Source organism: Pygocentrus nattereri, chromosome 11, assembly GCF_015220715.1.
Source record: "Pygocentrus nattereri isolate fPygNat1 chromosome 11, fPygNat1.pri, whole genome shotgun sequence".
NCBI lineage: Eukaryota > Metazoa > Chordata > Actinopteri > Characiformes > Serrasalmidae > Pygocentrus > Pygocentrus nattereri.
This window is the reverse complement of record NC_051221.1, coordinates 6937062-6956027: the sequence shown is the minus strand read 5'-3', so window position 1 is coordinate 6956027 and position 18966 is coordinate 6937062. Positions and strand designations below refer to the sequence as shown.

General features: G+C 42.8%; 1 protein-coding gene across 8 annotated transcripts; it reads left to right on the top strand.

Moving 5' to 3' along the window:
* LOC108436848 (bromodomain containing 8) lies at positions 1-18258 on the top strand. 8 transcript variants are annotated; one of them, XM_017713561.2, is made up of 21 exons: positions 1-136; positions 850-946; positions 1999-2068; positions 2185-2234; positions 2834-2956; positions 3089-3169; positions 3317-3381; positions 3945-4087; positions 4367-4558; positions 4948-4989; positions 5133-5235; positions 7178-7303; positions 7749-7927; positions 8136-8627; positions 10178-10368; positions 10527-10619; positions 11414-11482; positions 11664-11946; positions 12134-12232; positions 14584-14628; positions 16387-18258. In XM_017713561.2, exons 1-21 carry the CDS (start codon positions 118-120, stop codon positions 16444-16446), a joined length of 2622 nt encoding a protein of 873 aa, XP_017569050.2. In that variant the 5' UTR covers positions 1-117; the 3' UTR covers positions 16447-18258. The 8 variants fall into 8 exon arrangements, with proteins under 8 accessions (XP_017569050.2, XP_017569051.2, XP_017569054.2 ...); XM_017713562.2 differs by lacking the exon at positions 4948-4989; XM_017713565.2 differs by lacking the exon at positions 7178-7303.
* The last annotated feature ends 708 nt before the right edge of the window (positions 18259-18966 follow it).

Sequence of the window (18966 nt, the reverse complement as noted above, 5' to 3'; positions counted from 1 at the left end):
CCGACACACAGGCGGAGGCGGCGGTTTTGATCCTGCGCCGTTTCCGTCGCCGCCGGTAGCGCGTCGACTGAAGGCTAACGAAGGCATGAACTGCGTGGCGCGGCTTTAGCATCGAACATGTCGACCGGAGTGGGAAGTGAGTGGCGCTGCGAGCTTTTAATGCCCGGTGCTGCGCTTTAGCGAACGCCGCGGTGTGAATTATGCCCAGCACGTGTATTTCAAAGTGGATCAGTTCAGTCAGCTGCTGATTCAGTGTCCGGCTGCCGAGAGCAGCTTTGCTGACCGCTTCGCTCCCGTCAGCTAGGCTAACTTCAAGCTAACAAAAAGCTACGCTGGCTAACACGGGGTTACGCCCAAACAGCGAGTTGGTAAAGCTGGATATCGTTGTTTGCCGTGTAGTTTTCACCCGCGAGTTGTAAACACGCTCTGTCCCATAAGGAGAAAGTGCCATTTAGCCTTAGTTTCCGAAACGCTAGCTGCGACGCTAACTGAGCTAGCCGCTAAGCTAACACCCGAATTACCGCGGCAGGCGGGATGTAAACAGCTAAGTTGGCGTTAGCTCGCTCTCCTGCTTCTGCAATACAGTAGATGAAGCTGATATTGGCTTCTTATTCGACTTTCCCGTTCCACCTTAAATGGTTCAGCAGTTACATTCGCCGCTGCACCATTTAAGGCGGAACGCGAAATGTAAATAAGACGCCGTTTTCAGCGAGTTTTAAGTAAAACAGTGTCGTGCACCGACCACGCGCGTTAACTACTGCGCTCAGTGTCCTCCGGGGCTTCTCTGCTTGTCTGTGTTTGTTCGAGTGTGTAAACCTGTGAAACGTATCGTTATGCCTCTGTCTACAGAGCACAAAATGCTGTCCCTCGGACCGACGGAGCCGTGGTCCGTACGGGAGAAACTGTGCCTTGCGTCCTCCGTGATGAGGAGTGGGGATCAAAACTGGTAAGTTAAGGCTGTCGAGGAGCACTGTTGGTCTCCCTGACATACACCGACCAGGCATAACATCATGACCACCTCCTTGTTTCTACGCTCACTGTCCATCTTATCAGCTCCACTTACTGTATAGCTGCACTCTGTAGTTCTACAGTTACAGACTGTAGTCCATCTGTTTCTCTGATACTCTGTTACCCTGTTCTTCAGTGGTCAGGACCCCCATGGACCCTCACAGAACAGGTACTATTTGGGTGGTGATGTTGTTAGTGTTTGTTGTGCTGGTCTGAGTGGATCAGACACAGCAGTGCTGCTGGATTTTTTAACACCTCTGTCACTGCTGGACTGAGTATCGTCTCTGACTTTACATCTACAAAGTGGACTGACAAGGTAGGAGTGTCTACCAGAGTGGACACCGTGTTTAAAAACTGAGCTGATAAAAGTGGACAGTGAGCGTAGAAGCGAGGAGGTGGTCATGTTATGCCTGATGGGTGTTTTCTGAGATGCTCTGCAGCAGATGATCAAGATACAGGATCCTGCTGATCCTGCTTTGTCTTCTAGTGTGAATTGGCTTAGTAGTTGCTTTTGAAAGCCAGTAGTTTCCTACAGGACAGCTTTACATCCCTTTAGAAACCCTCGATCTGTAATCGGTTCATGTAAATCTGTTAAACCACTGGAGTCCTTTGCGCTGTGATGTCAACCCATCAGGAAAGCACAGGTTTATGTTCCAGCTGCACTTTGTTTGTGTGTGTTATTGTAACTGCACTATCTAAGGAAATGTGCAGCGTCTCAGCTGCTATGCATAACTGTCAGATTGAGGTCCCGACAGAGATTTGACTTACTTTCATCACCGTTTCATTTCAGCAGTGGAGTTCAGTGGATTTACTATAATTGTTGGTGTTGATCATAAATAGTGGATGACTCTCAACAGTGCACAGTAAAATGAATGGCCTGTATTTGAAGCATGTTTTTCTTTCACTCCTCTGTGAGTTTTCATGGCTTCTAATTAGTTTAGCATAAACTACTGTCTGGAACTTTCAACTCTGATGAGCTCTGAATTGCAGGGTGTCAGTCAGCAGAGCAATCAAGCCGTTTTCTGAGCCAGGGCGGCCTCCGGACTGGTTCTCTCAAAAGGTACTTAAAACTTAAAATCTTCCATTTACAAGCTGGGACTTTTTTGTTGTGTGAAATGCTAAAAGCTCAGTCTCTGCGATGTTGACATGGTGTGCTTTTCTCTGTAACCATCGTAGCACTGCGCCTCACAGTATTCAGAGCTGCTGGAGACCACAGAGGCTCCTAAGTAAGTATCACTACAGGCACAGATGCTGCTGCATTTGCTGTTTGGAGACCTGTAGCCTGTTTCTGTCAGAGTTTAAGAAAATGAAGTTGCTTTTAACTGCTGTTTTCTGAAATAAGGTCATTCAGAGAGTTTTGGTGTGAGATGGTCCACTGTGGAGAAACTTACTGACTCAGATTCTCTTTACAGAGGTGGTGGAACCAGGAGTCACAGGGATTACAACAGAAATATAGCCATTTTATTGACTACCCAGAACATCCAGTTGACCCTGCGTGTGTTTTCTCTGTTTAAGTAATGTTGAAAATGGCGATTAGTTAAAAATCTCAAAACAAAACTAAAGCTTTTTCATGCAGTGACCTTGTTAGAAAGCTGTAAGATGCTTTAAACACTTTGGATGTCTTGATCCTTTCACCACCACTGTGATCAATTCTGACATGATGTGTTTCTGAACAAATCTAAACCTCTCTGAGTGACTTTGTGTACATCTTAATGCTTTAGTTATGTCAAAATCATTTTTAAAAAGGTGGCGTTAACAGTTGTTAATGATTTTTTTCTATTTTGAGTGCAGTTCCTTGCTGTAACGTTATGTTGCTCTTCCACAGACGGAAGCGTGGTGAAAAGGGGGAGGTGGTGGAGACCATTGAAGATGTGATTGTGCGCAGGCTGACTGCAGAGAGGATCGACGAGCTCAAGAAACTCCTTAAAGACACACAGGAGCAATACAGGTGCCCTTGCTCACCTTTCGTGTTTGATGCTGCAGTTTTTCGCATCACTCGAATGGCTCCCAGGATGTGTCTAATATGTTTGGTGTTGTCGGTTCAGTTCCTCCATTTCTCTCTGCTTATTGCCACCTGTAGGAAACTGAAGAAGGAGATGGATTTGATTCAAACAGGACACATGGACTCCAAATTGGAGGAGCTATGGGGGGAGATTGAACAGTAAGCTCACTGCATGAGGATTGTGACCAGTATACTTTGGTTTGTAAATGAGCAGCTGTTTAACTGAGAAACTGCATAGTTGAGCTAAAACGTAAGAGTGATGAGAGGCTGTATTTGCAACTGAAATGTTGTGAACACATCTGGCAGAAAGAAGAAGCAGGAGGAGGAGGAGGCTGAGCAGAAGAGAAGAATAACAGAGGCAGCCTATCAGGGTAGGTATATTTGTATGAATGGACCTGAACTAAAGTGAAATGAATTTGACATTCAGAATTTACACATTCTTTAAATGAATAGATGAAAACGAAACAGTTCATTTCATTTTAACAATTAATCTTTAGTTTAGAACTGCAGCCGGACGCTAGAACTGAAGTCACCCAAATAGCCCAAATAGTTTCAAAATACCAGATGTGGACTGTCTTCATCAAACGAGAATGAAAACATGCACAAAAAACGTGTAGATTCAGGATTCAGCATTTTTATTTTGCAAGTGTATTAGGAGAATTGGAATGCTTAAATCATTCATTTGTACTGCAAAGTAGTGGAAAGAGTAATAAGTACAGTAGTACTTCAAAACTGGACCTTACAGTAACAAGATGCTGTGTAAGCAGTACAAGATATTAGAGAAATGGTGCACACAATACAATAATACTAATATTAGTTCCATATCAGTATTAAATTACAGGTCGCTCACTTCAAAATCTGTCAAAATTCGTGTGAAATGTGTTTCTAGTGCTAAGCGCCCACTCATCCTTTCTTCCTCCCACATCCCCTGCAGCACGGCAGGCAGCTAAAAACACACCAAAGAGGCTTCCTAGTGTCACTGTCCGATCCCCACTGGGGGCCAGTTCACCCAGCATGGACGTCCCACATCCTGACACTCCTCAGCCAATGGCTGATGAATCTTGTCCCAGTCCTGTGGTGAGTGGCTCATATCCGTTTCTTCAGCTCATCATCAGCAAAGTGACGGTGGAACCAGAATATCCGCAGGGCCAGGACAGTTTCTGTAGATGCAGCCAGAGAAGCACATATAAGTTTAATACTGCATGTTTGTTGATGTTGTGGTCAAGTTTCTACAATTAGGTTCAGCCCAACTAAACACAAGTTTAAGAGAAAGCGTTTTAAAACCTATGTTTTTGGAGTTGCAGAGTAAAGGTAGATTAAAATGAGCTTATCATAATCGTCATTTCTCCTGTCCAGGCTCAAGGAGTGGCTGTGTTCATGCCAGTGTCTGAGTCAGCTGGCCCCGGGCCTAAAGAGGGAAGCCTGGGTTCTCTGGTAGATGAATCCCCACAAAAGAAGCTCCTGAATCAGAAGGCCACACCGCCGCCATCCCCTTTGCTTTCTGAGCTGCTGAAGAAGGGCAACCTCCTATCTGCCAGCCCCAGACTGGTAAGCACAGGGCAGAGGGTGAAAGTGTCTTGTACTCGCCATCAAACTGAAAGGGAATTTTGTGGGGGTGGTGAGCGAAAGGGAGGGTGGATGATATGGTGGCATGTAAACTAATTTAGACTCTGAAGAGAAAAGCTGTCAGTGTACCAGATAAAGTACTTGTGTTTTCAGTCATGCATGTGTTCTGAATCCTAAAGCATTTGTACTTCTCTCTCTTGAGTCTGGTCTTAGTGTTGTGTCCATATAGAACAGGAACGATTAAGTGTTTAAAAGTGTCAGTGCTTGGACATGAGCTTAGCGTTCATGCGGCCATATAACTTTTAACCTGGGCGCAGGTTATATTACAACCCTTTCATGCATAATATTTGCCGTTTTTCTTTTGCTTTCAGTTTTTACAAGTGGAGGCATTTTTGGCAAAGCAAAAGCATGATGTAAGCTCTTACTATCTGGAGTTACACGTGCAAATTCATCCTTTCCTTTAGCATGTCAGTGATAAATACCCACAGACGCTTGTGCTTTCAAATAGCGTTGGCGCGTCTGGTTCGGCCCCTGAAAGTTGATGTGTTGTGTTCAGGTGGTGGAGGGCGAGGTTGCTACAGCTCTCAGTAATGGCGCTCACAGCGTGGAGGTTCATGCGCCTGCAGCATCTGTTCCTTCTGGCCATGACATCTCTACAGGTAAGGGTACTTTTAAGGGTGTCCTTTCTTTATCTATACGTTCAGAGATGGAGTGTTTAAAGGGCCTATATTCATGAATAAAACTGCATTTTTCTTTCCTTCCCTTTTATGTTGCTCATGCTATTCATGTTTTCAAGTGAAAGCGCCGCGGCTGAGCCGCCTGTTTAATTCTAAATCCTGTTTCACACATAATTACTCTGGGTGGTGCGAGTGTGACCGGAACATCTTGCTTTTCATTTCAGTGCTAATGTTAACAGATCAGAGTTTTCTCACAGACTGAGTAAGCGGCGTGGAGCAGGCACATCACAGAAGCGGTGTTGCATCTTAAGAAAAGGCATCGAGCCTGCTTTTTTTTTTTTTTTTACTACATGCACTGACATTATCTATGAAGAACAGTGTAAAGCAGGGTTGACTCAACTTTTGCTCTCATAAACATTTAGATTAGATTCAACTTTGTCATTGCGCAGAATACAGGTACAGAGCCATTGAAATGCTGGTAGCATCATATACTGTTTATACACAAAGTGCAGAAGCATGGGATATAGTGGTATATAGATATGCAAGTATAAATATACGTATTTAAAAGAGTGAGTGGAGAGCGTACAATTTACATTTATGGCATTTGGCTGACGCTCTTATCCAGAGCGACTTACAGTTTGATCATTTTACACAGGTAGGCGAAGGCGGTGTTAGGAGTCTTGCCCAAGGACCCTTATTGGTATAGTGTAGGGTGTTTGCCCAGGTGGGGATTGAACCCCAGTCTACAGCGTAGAAGGCAGAGGTGTTAACCACTACACTAACCAACCACTCTATGGTAGTATGTTCTGTGAGAGCAGCATATGTAAAAGAGAAAGTATGTAGTGTAAACTTGTACAGTAGCTGTTGGTGCAAATATAAATGGTGCAGTAACAGACTGCAAATATGAATAGTGCAATAATACTAGGATATAAAGTACAGAGCAGTGAGTGCAACAGTTAAAGTGACTGTGTGGAGTCCAGGAGGGTCACAGCCTCAGGGGAGAAACTCTTCCCGAGCCTGCTGGTGCGGGAACAGAGGGAGAGGGGGTAAACAGATGGGAGGAGGGTAAAATGTCCGTGGTTAGGATGAGAAATGTCCTTGATCTTGTTCCTTGCCCTGCCCAAGCAGCGCTTATGGAAAATGTTCTCAGTGGACAGTAACTGGGCACCTGTGATGCATTGAGCAGTTTCCCAACACATTAATTTTTATAATCTAAACTTGCGTCTGCTGTGGTGTGTGGCACTCTTTGGGTTTGTGACCTGCTCACTAAGGTAATGTCAAGTTAGCTGATCAGGCTACAGATCCAAACATCACAGAACAGGTTCTGTTTGCCTTTGTCCCTTTTCACCTTCAGTCCCTCAGATTTGGATCATTATCATCTAAATTTCAGTGCCTTAGTTGGCCAGAATCAGACATTGTTCTGGGTGGGTAGAGCCATTAAGTCAAATTGCTGCTGGAGGCTGCACAAGTGTATTTAGGTGTTTTTTTTATTTATTGAAGTTATCGACTTGACTGTTTATTTATTTGGAGAAAGGATGTGTGTAGAACTCGCAAGTTGTGGCCATCATGTGTGAAACAGGCCTAGGTAACAAAGACAGGTTGAAATAATGTTTGGGTACTTAAAACCACACTTTTTAAGCAGAGTTAGAGAGGAAAAGCAGTGTAAAGCATAGAATATATGCCCTTTAAATGTTTTTCCCTTCTCAGATCTGTGTTTAATGACTAGTTAGTTAGTGTGCGCATTATTTAGTTTGTGCTTGCGTTTTTCTCTTTCTGGAATTAAATGTGGCTTTACCTGTAAATAGTGCTCAGATCATGGATCCTTGATCAGTGTGTCTTGGTAACATAAGTGAATCTAAAATAGCTCCTCGCTTTTAGTGTGCGGGTGTGTTTGTAGCGCTGTGTATGTGTGTCTCTGTGTCAGATGCGCCCACATTATCCCGTCTGTTGGAGAGCGCACCCCCAGTCCAGATGCCAGTCAGCGCTGAGCCCCTTAATCCCCCCACTGTAGCCCCCCCTGCTCCAGGACACCACTTTATACCCGGCACAGGTCTCTGTCTCTCCCTGTCTTTCTCTTTCATACTTGCCTTCTCTTGCTGCCTGTCTCTCTGCCTGCCATTTCAAAGAAATTGCTTTGACCAAAATTGACAAAGAACTGACTTAAGCTGATGCTGATTGGTGGTTAGCTGCTGTTTTTATGTATTTAGGAGTGATAGCTTAGGTTGTAATGAGCGTTTAATCTGTTTGTCTGTCTGCTTGTTCGATTCGTTTAGTTGACTTTTTTTGTTTTTTTCTCCTTTCATGTATGTTGTCTGAAGTCCAGGACCACTATTAAACCAGACTGATGCCTGGATGAGCTTTTTAACGCATTAACGCAGCATCTTGCGTCTAAAATCTGCGTCTTTTACCATTTTCCAACAACATGCTGTACATCACCACCACGGTTCCGTTCTTTAAGATGGAGGTAAATCCCATGTCTATGTGTGGTTTTGTAGAAGCAGCAGTAGCAGAGTGTTCTGGTCCAGAGGCAGTGCTAGCGGTTCAGTCCGGCCCCGAGCAGACGGAAGGGAGAGAGGGAGAGCTGGTGGAGGAGGACCTGGTGGCTGTGTCTTATATGGGGGATGAGCTGGACCTGGAGACCGTGGGAGATATTATAGCTATTATTGAAGAGAAGGTACTGCACAGCTTACAGTTTGCTGTTCAAACATCCAAAATTTGAAACTCTCAAAAACGTAAAAGAAAGTCTAGTTTAAATTATTCCATACTTCAGTGCCTTATTACATTGCCCAATTAAGTAAACCAGCGCTAAGATGAGGACAGATATCTGTATATTTATGGAGTAATTTAAATAAGATAATTGAGTTTCTGTGTCTGCCTTTCAGGTGGACGAGTCGGTTGAGGTGTTGGATGCAGCAGCAGTGGAAGCTGCTCTGTCTCTGTGTGAGGAAGCCGTAGCAGGGGGCCACGCTCTTTCTGGCCCTTGGGAGCACCAGGCCTTTAAACCAGTCGATCCAGAGCCCAGCGTCCAGCCCAGGGTAGCAGCTGGAGCCCCAATAAGTTTGCCTATGCCTGAGGCTCAGGAGGCAGAGCCAGCTGTGCCGTTACAGGAGGTGGGGGAGGCCAGGGGACCCGAGGCAGCGCCGGGGGACTCCATCTCTGCAGCCCCACCAGAAACAGGACAACCACAGGGGTCTGAACAGCAAGGGGCTGAACAGAAAGAAGCAGAGGAAAGCAGAGGGAGAGAGGAGGAACAAACAGAGAACAGGACACCCAGCCCCTGTCTGAAGACTGAGAGTGAGGAGTGGGCGCAGCCCGAGGCTGAGACTCCCTGCCTCGATTCAGAGGATAGTTCAGCATCTGGAAGAGACCCAAAGGTAGTGCTGCAGAATACAAGCTTAAAAGTGAAGCAGTAACATACTAGAAATAAAAACGTCAAATTTCTGAACTTGCTTCGAGGCTATTAAGACCTGTTTAAGAAACTTTACGAAATCTCAGATTTCACCTCAGTTTGAGTAAATTATTTTGGTACGCTTCAAAAAAATAAGAAAAAAATTGCACTGACTACAAAAATGAGATACTGTTTACATAGTGTTGGAATACGAATAATAAAGTTGTTTTTCTATTTTCTTTTTTAAGGAGCAGATTTTAGTGGATAAACAGTTTTTTTTTATTTAATAGAAGTGTACTTTTTGTTTTATAATAGTCTCACATATCAGTGAGGCAGTCTCACATATCAGTGAGGCAGCATTGCATTTTTATATCCCTATAAAATGGCAGTCAGCACTTTATAATATGATAAATGTGATAATTTTACAGTAATTGTGTGTTACAAGATTTATGTGTTCTCCGTAGGGGATGGTTTTAACTTATTTTCTCAAAACATAATTTGACCAAAGGTGCCAAAACGACTACATACAGAAATTCTGTGCTGGAAGTAATAGACTATGTTGTTCAGTATACCGGCGATGACAATTCTGTTATTAGAGGGCTTGAAGAAGCGCTCTGTTATCTCTCATACTTCTTCTTCTTCTTCTTCCACACTTCTCTGCGATTAATACAGCCCGAACTGCTTAAAGTACAGACTCTGTTCAAACTGCGTTCTGAAGGTCTCAGCGCTGTGACTTGTGCTGTGTATGTTTGGAGTCGATCAGATTGGGAGTTTTTAATAAAATTAAGTTTAAAAATTAAAATCCTCCCATAAGAACGAACGGCGGAATGTTCAGAACTTCAGATTCCAGCTGACATCGATGACGTCACAGCAGGCCACTCAGTCTCAGACACAGCTGATCACGCAGGAAATCTGCTTTAAAATCCTTAAACTCTCACCTAAAAACTCCAGTTCAGCTTTAAATGGTAGAGGAACTTCTCCTTTCTGAAAGCTCAAAATATCTCATCATTTTATCAGTTAGCTTTAGAGTTATGAGCATTTGTTTGGCACTAGGCACAGAAAACTGCCCCATTCACTCCCATGTAAATTTCTCAAAATCACAGTCTGCTTATTTCAAGATTTTCTCAGTGTTTAACTCGTCATAACTCAGACATTTTCTTCTCAATACACACATTAAATCAAAATAATCCTCAAAGGGTCTTATCTCACACCATCTATCCAGTTAAGTGATAGAGTAAAGATTTCCCGAGTTATGACTGTTCAGAGGGTGCAATTCAGATTCAAACAAGGCTTCTCCACTAAGAGCTGCATAATAACAGAATGACAGTTCATTTGTATGACCCCCCCCCCCCCCCCCAACACATACATCTCCCCCTCTCTCCCCCTCTCTCTCTCTCACACACACACACACACACACACACACACACACACACTTGCAGCTCTTTTCAAGCACTCTTGCAGTTCCTTCAGGAAATGCACATCTAGTTATTCTGTAATTGTGTTTTTCTCTATTTCTCTCTCATGCTTTCTCTCTAGGAAGTAAAAGAAGAGGATGGAGGGAGTGAGGTGGATGCAGATGAAGGAATGGAGATGAAAGAGTGTGTAGAGGGAGCGTATCTCTCTGAAGTGGACCCTCCAGCCAGTGAAAGTGAGGATGGGTATGGCACCAACTCTCAAAGATATACTACTGCAGACTCTACTGCCAGCAGCCCGGCCTCCTCCCAGTTGTGAGTTGCTTGTGTTTGCAGATGACTGTGGACGAGAATAAGATTGTTATTTAATTAATTGATTTATTGGTGTGATAAGCAAAATTAGTTTGTTGTTTTTTTTTTGTGTGTGTGTGTGTGTATTTGACCTTTTTCTTATATCTGTCTATATCTGTCAGCTCAATATGCAGTGAGGACCAGGAGGCTTTGCAGGCTCAAAAGATTTGGAAAAAAGCCATCATGCTGGTGTGGCGAGCAGCAGCCAACCACAGGTGAGTGCTAATAAATTAGATTTGCACTGACCGACTGCAAATGTTTTGCTGTGCGAGGGTCTGACTGCAGATATGCACTCTCAGCCCGATGTGTACCGCCAGCCTTTCGATGACGTCAGTGCCGCTTTGCCACAACTGTTTTTATCGATTTTATGATGAAAAGCAGCAAAACGCACTGTTGGGCAACAAGAGATACACTGAACAAATAATAATATTGTCATACTAGTTGTAAGGTAATTAAATATGGAAACTTTCAAAATAAAATGTACCATGATGATAAGACATGAATGTCTGGTTTATTCGCAGAAAAAACAGGCAAAACCTGTGAAACCTGATGGTGTTGCTTCCTAATGGAAATTGGCTTGATGGTTGCAGTTATAGAACATTAGGAAACAATCATATCAGCCCCTCAGGAAAACACAGAAGACCAGTGGCAACTACTGGAAATCACCAGACACTTTTAATGAGTTCTATGACCTCTTTTTTTTTTTTTTTTTTCCCCCCCACAACTGGCAGGTGCATTAAATGGAGTTCTCTAGCCGTGTTATGGTCAAAAAATGGAATAAGTGATGATCTCGCTAAGCAGTAGCAGCCAGAAGTTAACATGCCGTTGAGCTGCTTCTGCCATTGTGGCATGAGAGTGCATGTGCACGTGAAGTCACTGGGGCTGAGAGTGCATCTTTCTGAGAGTTCATGTCTTCAGCCAGTCTCTATCGTGTTATGTCCTGAAGAATAGTAGCCAGTAAGACGTTTTTTTGTCTTTGAGTTACTTTACAGTTCATAATTTATTGCAGGTATGCAAGTGTATTTCTGCAGCCAGTGTCTGATGACATCGCTCCTGGTTACCACAGCATTGTACACAGGTATCCAAGCAGCTCTTGAAGGCAAACCTAAGATATTTCAATTTATTTTAGATTCCCAAAGTACTATTGTGGCCCATCATGGTTGCTGCTAACTAGGACTTGCTTTAATTTATGTTTAGCAGTGTTGAAATTATAGCATTCATGTTGCATTCTGGTCTGTCAAATCTCCTCCCACTAATAGGCCCATGGACCTGTCAGCAATCAAGAAGAACATAGAGACAGGGCAGATCCGCACGACGGCTGAATTCCAGCGGGACATCATGCTGATGTTCCAGAATGCAATAATGTACAACAGCTCAGACCATGATGTCTACCACATGGCTCTGGAGATGCAGCGAGATGTCCTGGAGCAGATCCAGCAGTTCTTGGCCACCCAACTCATCATGCAGACTTCAGAGTCTGGCATCAGCGCCAAGAGCCTGCGAGGACGGGAGGCAAACCGCAAGCAGGACCCCAACGACAAGGTAAGTCACTCACATGTACAATATCCGGCCTGTGGGGAGGAAGGAGCCTTGGAGAATGTGCCCCCTTAAGATGATTTGAGAAACAACCTCGAAACACAAGAATACACACTCACCCAAAGCCTTTTGCTAAAGTCCCTGTCAATATGGTTAGTGTCATTTACACTAACCCCCAGTCTCATATATGTAGACCCTGAGCCCACCAAACAAAGATGCACATTTAGAGCCAGAACCAGCTGCCATGCCCAGAAGGAAAAGAAACAACTCCAAACAAGATACTAACGAAAAGGTCAGTGAGACTAAATCACACACTCTGACTCAGACATTCATGAATGCATCAACAACCAAAGAAATGAAAAGGCTAGCACAAGTTATCACCTAAATGGCCAGTTTCCCTTGAGGTTGCACGATGGATTATAAGCAAGGTTCCAACATGTGAAAGACCAGCCAGGAAGTGTAAACAGAGCCAAAGCTGATGATGATCCCAAAATTAGCTGCGAGAGTTCAATTTAAGATACTCACCCACAAGCACAAAGCTTCTATCCAGATTTGGGATGTGGTAAGATTTTATTGCTTTGTGTCAGTGACTGTTTCTGGCCATATCAGCTGCATGACCTGTTCCATATGCATGCCTCCTTGTGCTATCCATTCATATGTACTCCAAAGTTGCTGTAACTAATAGAAACACACACCAGACCTGAAGCTAAACCGACATTTTGTCTTCATCCCTGCTACCCTTTCCAGCGTTATGCCGTTTGTGTGTATATTTTTTAGTTGAGTTCTTATGTGTGCATGCTCTTTTGTAGTGATGGGCAGTGTTGAAAAAGCTGCAGCCTCCAGCGGAAGGGTTGAGCTGACGTTGATGCATGTTCTGAGCAGCTAGCTGACCAAGAGCGGGTTTCTCAAAAGCATATCAGATCTAAAATCACTGCTTTAAGGTGCAACAGGTGTTATAACTTTATCAACTTTGTCAGCAACTTTCTAGACGAATCATTGTGGCCCTATTTGGTGAAATCTGAAGCTTTTGGGAAGCAGCTCTGCGGCCGGATTCACTTCAGTAGTTAAGATGATCTCGTCACTGTAATGCTTTTGGAAAACTAGGCCCTGAACAATTTTTTGACATCCTTTAGGTTATGCGTGTAAGTGCTGCCAGACGTCGTGTAAACTGTCATGCACATTTCAGACTTTACCTCATTCTCTCTCAGCTCACAACACACAGCTCACTCCCACAGCTCTCTCAGTACATCCATGTCAGATTTACATAAACAAGCACTGATTCCTTTCACTATTCAGTCATTTTCACGTACGGTGGCATCAAGAATCGTCGGTTTTATAAAATGCACACAAGCATACAACACCTAGAAATCACATGAATAGCCTTCTCTCTATTTCACCTTTATTTTCTACCCACCTTCACCTGAGCTTATGTGTTCCAATCCGCTGTGGACACTCGTCTGTGTGAGCTTTCTTCCAGTGCTCTGTTGATTCTGCTGTGGACTTAAAATACCTAGCTTTGTTTGTGTAAAGTGACCCTGCGTTCACACAAAAACATTAACTTGGCAAATAATGATGAAGTCAGTGGGGACTCAGCAGTTAGACATGCGCCGAGATTCAATAATAAGGTATGTTGCCATGTTTGGCGCACAGTATTGTTACTGTGGACACTTTGAAATATTGTCACTGCATTTTAGTCAAAAAAGTTGGAAGTTTCACCTGAAATTCTTTGCACAGCGTAGTTTGCTTTTGCAGTCTCCCACTAAGCTGTCACATTGTGATCCCGTGCTTTATCTGATGTTTGTACAGCTGTTGTTGGTCTGAGCATCTTCACAGCTCACTGTAAAGTTTGCAGTGCCCTCATTTCTTACTTGGCATGCTAGCTAGAGCCTGAAAAAATATCGAGAGGAGACCAAAATGACAAAAAATAAAAACTACAAACACATAGTTACTATTAAAAATGCCATTTATAGCACTGTATCACTGCTAACGGAAGAAAAACTTGTATCTCCAAAATGACAACTTTACATGAAAAGGAAAAAACCTACTTCACTTTTAATGTAAATCAATAGAACCGGACTTTTTTCCCAAGTAATTTCGGGTCATTTCTGTTGGTCCATTCATCATGAAATTTACACACAATATATATGACCACGGGTGTTTTCAAATTACGTCAAAAAATGGAGATACAAGGTTTTCTTCTGACACCAGCGATACGTAGTACCTTACGTGTTACGTGTATTATCTAAATGCACGTCATGTAGTGTCTATTTACGCTATATTGTACTAATATTAATAAAGCTTAGATCTTTAATGATTAAACCTTTACGCCAGCACATGCCTGTTAGCCGTGTCAGGTCAGTGTTTTTGTGTGAAGCAATGCTTAAACCCACACATCCACAAATCTCCCATGTTTGCTGTTGCGAATCTCTGAAAGGCCTTTGTGTTCTTTACTCTGCTTTAGCTTTGTCTGTCAACCTTGTATGTCTGTCTTGTACTTTTATATGTTTCTGTAGATGAAAGCCTGTCTGTTTTTGTGTGGTGTGTGTGTGTGTGTGTGTGTGTGTGTGTGTGTGTGTGTGTGTGTGTGTGTGTGTGTGTGTGTGTGTGGGACTCTTTTTCTCACTGCTGTTTGTCCTTCTACAGGACAGTCTCCCCATGGCCTCTCCTGCTTTCCTTCTCTCTCTTTTTGTAAGTATCCAGGTTGAAGGTCACGGCTTTGCTCTCTGTCCCCCCACTCCCCACCCCACCCCAAATCCTGTCCTCCTTTCTTTCTCTATATATCTCACACAAACTGATGCACACTATATATATATATATATATATATATATATATATATATATATATATATATATATATATATATATATATATATATATATAAAAACACATGTGCTTAACACAGGAGTGAGTCCTCTTCAGTAGCACATTTCATTTGAACTTCCTCCAAAGCACAATATACAGGTATTGATTTTGAGTCGGGGTAGGCACAAGTTAGATTTGCTTTCTTTTCAGGCTTCCTTTTAGTAGAGCTCGACCGGTTTATGTCATAGTGTGACAGTTTACCTGTGTATATATACACACACACACACACACACACACACAGGGTGATCCAGAAAGATTCATCTGATTTTAAAATGATTCATTTCACTTGTAAATCATTACAGAACAATGCAGTAAATTTGTAAAAGCTTTAATTGAGCATAAAGATTTTTATGTAATTTTGCAAGTGCTCAGTATGAGCCTCCTCCAGCTGTACGGACATCAACACCATAGTAAAATTCATCCCACATGCGATTGAGCGTGTCGGGTGTCGCTGCACTCGCGGCTCTTTCAGTGCGATTTCGAAGATCATCAAGTTTGTGGAACGAACGACGAACGCTCTGAGCTGTTGGAGGGTCACTGCTCGTGAAAATCATTTTGCACAGTTATGACTGATTCACTCTTTCAGTTGGTATGTGATTGGACACCTCATGGTTGTAAAAATATATGAAGTCATATTTTGTTGTTATACAATTTTACAGATGATATTGATCAACATTAAAGATACATATGATTATCGCTTTTGACACAGTTCTCTCCAAATAGTCAGTGTTTATGATTAGAACTGATGCTGCTAATGTAAGAAGAACCTAAATTCATCAAGAACCTTTTTTCTGAATGCGGTCATTTTCATGCTCTTGTATCTTAAGCCTTTTTGGTTTATTTATTTATTTTTTTAAAGACACTGCTAGGTTTGCAGTTACCAGTCGGTCCTTAAAGCAACAAAAAAGAAGAAGATGGCGCTTCACCAGGTCTTCTTTGCATTATGAAAGTGTTCTTCAGATGGGTGGAAAATAGGCTATAGATAGTTCTTCTGTTACCAGCTTCACATCATACCAGTAGAAGAACATTCATGCCACATTCGCCATTAATCTGAGGAACCCTTTTGTGATGCAATGAACCCTTTATTCATGCAAAGGGATTTTGGGTGTACATGGTTCTGTATAGAACCATTGTCGTTACTGAAGAACCCTTGAAGCACTTTAAAGGCCCTCCCCTTTGCTCTACAATATGTATATTATATTATAGACTGTTGATATCTGATAATTCTCAGTTGACAACTGCCAGTCATCAGTTAAATGCTGCCGTCATCTGTTTAAGTTATATCAGATGAAACGTTTAGCCCCTTAAATCAGCATCTTATCGGTCGGGCTCTACTTTGAGAAATATGTTGTACTTCTTTGGCTTAGTTCTAGCATGAATAAGGGACACGTCAGTAAAAATGAGTTTATGGTTTAGGGCTTTGTGTATTTTTACCCCCACACTCTTCTTTTTTTTTTAATAAGGCTGGTAGTGGGCCAGTTTTTAGCACGCATGGTCTGGTGTGTCAGGGCTAACAGAGCAGTTATCTCTCTACAGAGAAGCTCACGCCCCTCCCCCCCAATCCCTGCTTTTCTGTTCTTCCAGGATGGAGGCACCAGGGGGCGCCGCAGTGCTATAGAGGCTGACATGAAGATGAAGAAGTGAAGAGATGAAAAGTTGTGTGAAAAAAAAAAAAAAAAAAGAAAACCCACAAGGCTTTAAGGGGTAAGCATCCTTGCCCAAATCCCATCTTGCCGAGGATTCAAATGGAGTTAATATGGACCACATCAGCTCAGACCAGCGCTCTGGCATATAGAGCGAGTTGGTGAGGCTGATCCAACGCTTGTTTGTTCTGTTGTGTGCAGTTGAGGAAAAACTCATATATAAAGCTTAAAGCATTTGTTTTTGGGATGTCTGATATGATAATCAGCCTTCATGCTTTGAGCTGGAATGTACCACTTCACATCACCACATGACTAAAGTAAGAAGCCGTCTGAATGTTCCTCGGCGTGCGTTGGCGCAGCCGAGGTTGTCTCTGGGGACACGGCGTCAGCTCCAGAAGAGAGATCACTTAGGCCTAATCTGTGTACAGAACAAGCTTGGTTCATGGTCATGTTTATTTCTGAAGGTGTTTTAAAAGCTGGGTGGACGTGTGTAGTTGTGATTTAGACGTGCTGTGCCAGCGTACGCCAGCCCAGTATTGCAAACACTAATGTTCTGATGTTGGTGGTTGTTTTAGGATATTTAGGGGAGAAAAAGAACCGATAAACCAGCATAAAAGGGGAAAGACTACGTTCACGTTACAAGCATCATTGCTCAAATCCGATCTTTGACACGATGTTTCAAACTCGTTTAGATAAGTGATTCAAATGTGGATGAACTGGTGTCCTGAAATGATCCACTCGCACACATCCTGCTGAGTAATATCACGTGAATGAATCCCATTCATCATCAGCAACAGACTAACGAGCAGAACGAGCTTCGCTGAGAAGATCATTAACTCTGATCGGCTCTCAGATATTCATTATTAGAGCGAGACGAAAAAGGGGAGCCATTCCACCGTTGGGAATGTGCTGCTTTCCCACCGTTTATAGGTTTTAACTTCTGTTCGGCGCTGCTGCCATGGTAACGCTGAATGATGACGCACGCGCAGTGAGAAGAAAGAACACGAATTCGGATCAGAGCGTCACATTAAGGTCGCATGGCCACGAGTCAGATACGCATTCGATCTGGGACCACATAGGAAAGTGGCTCAGGTTGGGTTTGAAATAATCAGATTTGCATGTCCACATCAGATCTCACCAAAAAATCTGATTTGTGCCACTTCAGCCTGCTAATGTGAACACAGCCCAGAACATTCTAGAACACTGAGTGGAAAAGAACATTCTACAACAATGTGAATGAAAGGCAACGTTCTAGAACAGTGCTGAGTGGAACAAAGCATTGGTGATCAGGTTGAAAAGGCAAGAGCGTTCTAGAGCAGTTTGAACGGGAGAGGGAATTCTAGAGGCTGGCGCACAGGGATGGCGCACCCACCAAAACGTTTAGGGGTGACGTGCTTTGGCCTTTAAAGGACTGCGTTCTCATTACGGTGCGGAGGAGCTGTTCTCACTAAAGCTACAGTCCTTCGTGTTTTCGGTTGAACTGGGTGTAAATTTAGCCTTTATCCTACTTGGTTAAGATTTCCGGAGGTAAACGTGGGGGTGAGGATGAAAACATCCAGCCGAAAACGCGCTGATTGTAGCTTTAACATGTAGAAATTGAACCTAATTCTTTACATAAAAAGTAGCGTTCATGTCTTTAGATCTGAATTACATGTAAATGTTCCTTTTCTACTTGTTTTAATTTATGTGAGATAATAAAATAATGGCAGTCATTCAATTGCTGTTTCATTTCTACAGTGTTTGGTCTGAGATGCTGATGCATGATTACAATGCTTCAATTATCTTCCAGAGTAAAAGTCTCATCATGACTGTATTTTCCTGATTGTCTTCATTGTCTTCATTTGAACTGTTCGGAAAGTGCAAGACAAACAGGCATGTTAGAGGACTTTACAGGGATGTGCGGTATTTCTAAGATATAAATGACCTGGCCCTTTTATTACCTGTGTTAAAGGTCTTAAAACCTGTATGTACCCTGTGAGGCTTCACGTGTGGATCACCAAACATGGCACATATGTAAATGTTGGCTTATTTAATATACAATGTTCCTAGTCCGGTGAAAATGGTCTTGCTCCATTTGGAGTGGATACATTAAAAACAAAAAGTACAATCTTTCATCCCGAAACTTATTGTTATTGATGAGATCTATCATTTATGTAAAAGGACTTAATTCCAAACATATTTAGTCACTGGTGGTGTAACGCCAGTGACGGTGACTCAGTGACTTTCTGGATGAAACTGAGGATTTTATAAGCTCATTGGCTGTCATGTGACTTCAGCTGTTTAAAATTAGTAATAAAACTGAGATTTGGCATTATTTTGACAATTTTAATAACTCCTACATTAAAGCACATAACACCGATGACACAGACGCCGTGTGCTGCCTGATCAGCAAAATGAATAAATTAATGAAGGCTAGTGAGCAAGTGTGACTCGCCTTCTTTTGCCCCAAGAAACTTCCTGATGAGTCTTAACCCGAAGGAAATGTGACAGGAGTCCTTTTTTAAAATACATGTTAATGATA

Bases quoted from the DNA above. Each gene is read 5' to 3' on its own strand.
- LOC108436848 (XM_017713561.2), top strand. The intron at 2,069-2,184 runs GTACTTAAAACT...TAACCATCGTAG, and splicing joins CGGACTGGTTCTCTCAAAAG to CACTGCGCCTCACAGTATTC. The intron at 10,369-10,526 runs GTGAGTTGCTTG...TATATCTGTCAG, and splicing joins AGCCCGGCCTCCTCCCAGTT to CTCAATATGCAGTGAGGACC.